This window comes from Chroicocephalus ridibundus, chromosome 12 (genome assembly GCF_963924245.1).
Source record: "Chroicocephalus ridibundus chromosome 12, bChrRid1.1, whole genome shotgun sequence".
NCBI lineage: Eukaryota > Metazoa > Chordata > Aves > Charadriiformes > Laridae > Chroicocephalus > Chroicocephalus ridibundus.
Window position 1 is genome coordinate 8,836,693 of NC_086295.1, and position 7,437 is coordinate 8,844,129.

The following is a 7,437-nucleotide window of genomic DNA, read 5'->3' on the forward strand; positions in this document are numbered from 1 at the left end:
TTAGGAGTCTGTGACAGAGCTCAAACTGCTGGGGGCTCCTTAACCCTGGCACCAGGGTTTAATTCGCTGCTTTAAAACGGAGATTAAACTCACACAGAGTAACTTCCACCCAGATGTCAAACACGTTTCGTTAAAAACTAGAGGTATGGAATGCTCGCCAAATCTCTGACAATCAACAATATCAGTGTGTTAATTGTCAGTGTACTTTGCGAGGGTGCCACAGGACAAGAGCACAGTTTTAGCTCTCTTGGAGTCGTTGCTATGGACTGGGGGTGAGACATGTTACGAGTTATGTTTTAATGGACACTTTTAATACCACTTCTTTCACCAAAAAATAAATAAATACACTAAATTCCCATGGAACGGGAGAAGCACCAGAAGTTTTACTGACGATGAGAGCAGCCCGGGATGCCACCTGTGAGCAGCCCGCTGCTTCCAGCCCTCCCGGAGAGCCGCGTTTGGGGGGGGGACGGCGGGGCAGGGGCGGCGGGCGGCCCCCCCGGCCCGCAGCGGGGCGGGCCCGGCCCGGCGCCCTCCCGGTAGCAGCCCGCTATTGCCGCTCGGGAGAGCTCCTCCTCCCCCGGCCCCGCCGGCGGGTCCGCGGGGCTTTGGCGAGGCACCCGCCGGTGGCCACCTCCGCTGGCGGCCGCGCGGAGGCGCGGGGCGGTGCGCGGGGTGCGGAGCCTCCCCCGCCGCCGCACCATGCGGAGGGTCGGGGCCCCCCCGCGGCCGCCCGCCCCGCACGCGCGGCCGCCCCCGCACCGCGCAGCGCCGGCGCAGCGCCGTGAGCTCGGCCCCGCCGCCGCCGTCGACCCCACGCCGCGGGGCTCCCGGCGGCCGCGCTCCCAGCCCGGCCCCGCGGGCAACTTGCAGGCAAGTTTCCAGGGAAGTTTTTCTTCCAGGAGCGGGTCGGGACCGCCTTTTGCCGCGGGAGCGGCGGGGGCTGCGGGCATCGCCCCGCGGCGGCAGGCAGAGCCCGGCCGGGGCCGCCCGCAGGTGGGGTTCCCCCGGGATCTCCCCCCCGGACACCCCCGGAGGGGCGGGCATGGCGGGGAGCGGGGCGGGCATGGCGGGGAGCGGGGCGGGCGGCGGGGGGGGGGTCGTGCCGGTCGGTGCAGACGGGTTGTAGCAACAGGTTTTCTCCCGCAGCAGGGATGGAAGAGAGGGACTGTCCCCCCGCGCCGTCATTTCAGCCCGGCCCCGGGTTGCCCGTGCTGCCGGCAGCGGGAGGCGGTCGGCTGGTGAAGGGCAACCGCTCGGCTCGCCCCTGGCTCGCTCCTGTCCCGCCGCGGAGGAGGCTGACGGCTGTCGAGACTCATCCGTCGGGCTCGGTTTGTGATGCTTCGTCTTCCCTTTCCCGGCTCTCCCTCTCCCCGACTCCCGTCTCTGCGCAGTATGGAGGCTTGTGTTTCAAATTTTTGCTTCTTTGCCTAATCTGAAGGTCCTTTGTAGCTTTAATTTTAAAATAATTAAGATATGTCTTTTATAGTGATCTATTTACTGACTTCTGTTCATTGGGAAATAACACATCAAGTTAACTATTCTTGATAGGCAATGTATTTCTGGCAGATTTTTTTTTCATTGGAAAAGACTTGGGGGGGGGGGACAACACGCGTAAAATAACTCTTCCATGACTACGTATCTCTTCGTTTCAGTGGCAAAATATGTATCTATATAAATAAATGACAACGCCTTTACTTTTAAAAATATGTTTAAGAGATTGCTTTGAATGTGACTTATTAAAATGTGTTGACATAAATATATTTCACAGCAGGAGAATAACTATAGTTATCCATTCTAATGTATTTCAGAATATTCTCCTGGGGATATAAGTTATGTGCAAAGTTATTTCACTTCTGATTATTATCGGCAGAATAAGGCTCAGCTTTGTAAATCCAAATACTGAGAAACGTATTTGTCATAATTCAGTTTGGAGGTTGTCATAAGATGCCAAAAAGCATAACACTGTCCAGGTCAAGGAGAGGAATATACAGATATGAGTATATTTTTTCAGATTATAAGTTTTTCAGGATAGTTTCATTTCCTATTATGCATTGACCTTTGTAAGTTTTTCTTTGATTTGGCTGGAAGTTCACTTTGCAAGCAGAGTTGAAGTTTGAGATCAGTTCTCACTACATAAAAAGCTGCTTGGGTACAGCTTAAAGTATTTCAGGAGGGTACCCTGACAGTGTTGATACAGTACAGAAATCGTGTGTCAGAAGATAGCTGAATTTAACACTGCTTGAAAATACTGCTTATTTTAACTAAGGAAAGAATAAAGGAGGAAGGGTCACTAAACTGTAAAGCAGTTTCTTATGGAATTCTTTCCAAAAAGTCACTGTATTCATATTCACCCTGCACTGAAATCTGAAACTTTTTTTTTTATTTAAACTAAATTTACAAATAGTAAAAAGCAACAGAGACAAGTTCCAGGCACTGGAATTGATGGAAGAGTCTAGGGGGGGGTCGTGCATCTTCCTTGCATGCTTGTTATCATCCAGGCGCGACTTCGAATTGTCTGCATCACAGAGCAGTATCGGGACTCCGTGCAGGAGCTCTGGTTACATCAGAGATGCACTGCAGAATTCAAAATACTGCAGAGGACACTGGGGGGGGGGGGGTGAAATGACACTTGCAGTGGAATTTTAGCATGTTACTCATGATTTCTATTTCTTCCCGTCGGAAGGGTATCTTTAATAATTCTTTCCCCATTGTCTAGGAGTCTGGCACCCTTCCTGAATTTCGGCTGAAAGTAAGGGCAGTACAGATTTCTAATTCGATTTCTTCACCAGACATAATGGATAAGAATATCATCTTGTGCAAGACAGATTTTTAAAAAGATGTTCTATCTTGCTTCGCATGCACACCACGCCATTTAGAGTCACCAAGAGCCCTTGCCATGGGCCAGTTTTTCTGTATTACCGTAGCTTCTAGAAGCCACAACAATGATCAGGATTGTATAATGTCGTAAGAGACAGCTCTTGCCCCAGTAAGCTTACAAACAAAATAGGAAACGATGCTCAGAGAGAAGTGATTTGCCCAAGACGAGAACACATTACGAGCAGGGGAGCCGGAGAGATGAACTGGGCTTCACTAACTCCCGGGCATTCAAGGGCAGAATACTATCTCGGGCAAGGAGGGACTTTACCATTGGTCCTTACTTAACCACAGCAGTTTTATTTGAGGATTTTACTCTCACAGCATATCCTTAAAGTTCATCTTGTTCAATTGTTGGGAAAATTGTTGCTAGAGGCTAATGTGTTTGTCTGACCTTCTATTCCAGTGTGTTGTCTTTAATCCTTAATGCATTTCTTACAGCCATCCCCAATTTCATTGGTCTGCAATGTATGAGTAAAACAGTTTGCTTGTTGTCTAAGCTCAGTAGCAAAAAACTCCGTCCATTAATTAGATCTCTCCCTTCTTAAAGCAGTACTGACCATCGTCATTCTGTAGAAGCACCCTCCAAAGGAAAAGGAAGAAACACACAGAGAAATGCATGGCTTTATTTTTCTCCTTCCTCCTTTCCTTCAAGTCAGGCCGTCTTTTCTATTGTCCTTTATTTCCTCCTTTTCTTCCCCCTTAGATAGGACGCTACATGTATCTGAGGCAAAGAACACGTAAATAACACATGTACAGTGTCAAATACCATAACTGCCTACCTGGGGTCTGTGGACTTGCCAGTGCTGGTTATGGAAAAAGAAGGAGGCACTTTTGTAACTGCAGTCATTCAGTGTGTTACGCAGGGGATTAATTTGTCCAACTTATTGTCTCGCACAGGTCGAGAATCTGGAAGCGAAGTAAGAAATTCTTTTTTCTTTGCTCTGTTGTTTCACAGTTGATGCCTCAGGGTTACAGCATGTCTCTGACACATTCAGAACGTTTACATTTCCCTCTCCCCATTTCTTCCCATTGTGTCAACAATGGATGCGGTGGGAGATGAAACCAGCGACAGAGATGAGCTGCCTCCTCGTTTTTCCTGGCTGAGATTCAGAGGATAAGTTGTTGCTAACCAACATTATCTGGTATTACAGAAGGGAAAACGGTGAACAGCTCCCATTTATCCATAGTCTTATATCAGTCATAATCTTTATTCTCTTTGGGCCAGCCCTGCCTTAGATGTTGTTGAGGCAGCAGGGGAAATGCTTGTGTCTAAGTTAAACAGCAGTTGCTCTAAGAAAAGGAGCCCTACATAAAGATACATCAGGTAGCCCTGTTTTCCCACGCCAAACCTATACCTTGAACTCCCAGTGGCATTACTTCTGATGATGGTACCTTGGGAGAGCTTTAAGAGGAGACCAGCCGTGGGTCATTAGGAGTGCTTCACGTGATGGGACTGTGTCAGGGTAATTGCGAGTTCAACTGCTCCGTACTTCCTCTGTTCAGCATGCTCGCGCTAGCGCTGAGCCAGCTAGCGCTCTCCTCAGATCCCTTCATTTATCCAAGTCCTGCAGCTTTTCCAGTGGGCAGTGGCAGAGTACCATCATTTGTCATAAAGCTCCACTGATAATCCCAGGATTGGCTAGAATTTCCTAGAATGTGACTTTTTAATACAATTCCGTTTCGCGTTAATGTCATTTCTGGAAAAAAAAAGTCTTTCAGGTCAGCAGGGCTTTGCTCAGTCTTTCTTGAAGCAAGAGACAAACAGAAATCGATTGGAAGTTTATTTAAGTGCAGGCCTGCAGGATTTTGTCATCATTTGCACCCACCGGTACTTCCAGAGGAGTAGAGAATTGCCCAGCCCCTCCCGTGGGGATTTCCAGACTCGTAACTGTGGAGCAAAGGCAGAGGAACTCAGCAATACAAGCAAGTACGTAGCGATAAGGCACTGAAAGCTGAACACAGTGAAGATTTTGGCATGGAGAACAGGTTACTTGCCAAATAGCTGTTCTCAAATCACTAGCAATAGCAATAGAGATCCCACTTTGTGATAGAAGCAAGATGACAAAGCTTACCTCTCCGCTTATCTCGGGCCAGAAAGTAGTACCACAGCTCTTGGAAGATCTGAATCACGCCTTGTCAGTTCTTGTATATTCCCGTAGGCTTTTGTTTATCCGCGTGCCCTAAAGGTAAGTAAATTAATGATTTCCTTTGGACTAAAGAGAATTAGAGAATTACAGGTGAGGAATCAGGAAATACCACTCCATCAAAGCTCACCTGGGGCCACCTGTTTGGAACAGTACGTAAGGAACTGCTCTGTTCAAAGTAATCCCTCTGGGAAGTTTAGGAGCAGGACTGAGAGAGTATTTTACTGAAAGCAGCACTGTAAGTCCCCTTGCAGCAAAGGAAGCTTGTTGCTCTTAAACTGAAGTGCAGCAGTGTGTTTTAAGTATTTTGCTGTGTGTATTCCTGGGTTTTTCTTCTGTGATAGGTATGTAACACTATTGGTGTGTTTTATAAGCCCCTGCTTCTGAAAACAACAGTTGTGTGTTTCAGGAAGTGACATTAGCAGGGGTAGATATCCTCGGGGTGCATATCAAAGGGGAGGTAAGTACAGCCAGGAAAAGAACAAAACTACGTACTGGTACTGAAGCCAATGAAGTGTAATATTTATTACTTTCCGGTGAACTCAAGGCTAGAAAGTCAGAATGCTCAGGCATAATTAAAATCTATTTATTGTACAATCTACTTAATAAATAAATACTCTATCAAATGAAACTCAGCAGCTCCGCGCATTAAGCTACAGCTGAGTGCACAGATGGAAGATGTAGACGCAGAACCGTACAGCTCTCCTCTGGGTGAGCAGACTTGCAGTCTGACTTTTAAGATGCAGTGACTTTGGGAGGCAAGAAGTTTAACATTTCCAGTACCTGCTTTTTATGCCCATTCAAACTCCATGGTCACTTCGTTCCGCAGACTTTACACTAGTGTTGTGTGAGCAGAATTTGAATGTGATTTTTCGAAGTTGCCATAAGAAGTTTTTGGTTTCCTATAATCAGAGGTGAAGGCAGTCACCTTGGCGCGCAGCTACTGTTCAGTCCATTGTAAGGACAAAGACCTATTACTGCATGTAGGGTGTCAGTTACAACTGAAATGGTATTCCAACGTTTATGTAGAAGTCATGGATTTCTTAACAGTCTTTTGTAATTGAAGCCCTGAAAAGGGAGTTGTCATGCCAGTAAATGTATATAAACTTTATAAAAATATTTTATGTGATCATCAATACAAGTGGGGTTTTTTTCCCAAAATTGTTTCCATATGGCCTTTTAGGAACTAGTCTTGTACTAACTGGTTTTTAGAAGTGATATTTACTGGATTACAACAGAATTGACTTCTGATTCTTTCTATATACTTAATGAGTACTAAAATGTTTAAAAATTTATGTGGAATAGTTAAATAAAAAAAGATATAATTTCCTTACTACAAAACACACTTGAATTCTGCATTCTTATGTGATACGAGCAAACTTTTTATACTTCCATTCTGAAACAGGAGTATCCTGCCATATGCAGGGATTGTTCCTGTTTCCCTCTGTCCTCACTGGGAACTGAGACCTCTGCATCTGAGACAGGAGAAGCCCCCTGGTGTGAAAATCTGCTGAGCAGAGCTCCTGGATAAGTGACTCCTTGATAGAGTCAGTTCTGCCCAGCTGGATAAACTCAGCCTCACCAGAAAGGTCTTCTGACCATACTCAGCCACTGCTGTTTTCTTTCCAACTGTTTTTATCAGCCATATATGTTTTTGAGCTCCAATCACTACATTTGTTCCAAGCTTGAAAACAACCACTCGCTCACTCAAACCATGTATCTGTGTTTTGTTCCAGAAGACACTTGCAGAAGTAGCAAAGTGATGTGAAGTTATCTTCCAAGATGACTCTTCTACCTGGAGAAAATTCCGACTATGACTATAGTGCCCTGAGCTGTGCTTCAGATACTTCCTTCAACCACACATTCTTTCCAGAAACAGAAACCCTTAAGGGAGTCTTTTACCAAAGAGCCAAGCTAATTCACCCTCAAGAGGATCTCCTGAAAGGCTTTCACCCTGATGATCGGAAGCATCATATTATTATAAACGTAGGGGGCATTAAGTATTTGCTCCCATGGACCACGCTTGATGAGTTCCCATTGACACGTCTGGGACAACTAAAATTCTGTAACAATTTTGACGACATTCTAAACATCTGTGATGATTACGATGTGACATGTAATGAATTCTTTTTCGACCGCAACCCAGGAGCATTCAGGACAATCCTGACCTTTTTGCGGGTTGGAAAACTTCGGCTCTTGCGTGAGATGTGTGCGCTGTCTTTCCAAGAGGAGCTGCTCTACTGGGGAATTGAGGAAGACAACTTGGACTGGTGTTGTAAAAGGAGGTATCTGCAAAAAATGGAGGAGTTTACAGAAATAAATGAACGGGAGGATGACCTCATAGAAAATGAAACAACAGGTGAAACAGTAGAGGAGACAAAAATTGGCTTGTGCATGAAAAAGTTGCAAGACA

The 7,437-nt window shown here is 46.1% G+C and overlaps 1 protein-coding gene across 1 annotated transcript in view; it reads left to right on the plus strand.

Moving 5' to 3' along the window:
- The first annotated feature begins 922 nt into the window (after positions 1 to 922).
- Positions 923 to 7,437, plus strand: part of KCNG1 (potassium voltage-gated channel modifier subfamily G member 1) — a 7,885-nt gene continuing 1,370 nt past the window's right edge. The window contains 3 exon segments of the mRNA XM_063350096.1: positions 923 to 996; positions 1,153 to 1,331; positions 6,761 to 7,437. The exon segment at positions 6,761 to 7,437 is cut by the window's right edge and continues 3 nt beyond it. Of these exon segments, the coding sequence (XP_063206166.1) occupies positions 6,807 to 7,437 (631 nt within the window). The 5' untranslated portion in view covers positions 923 to 996; positions 1,153 to 1,331; positions 6,761 to 6,806.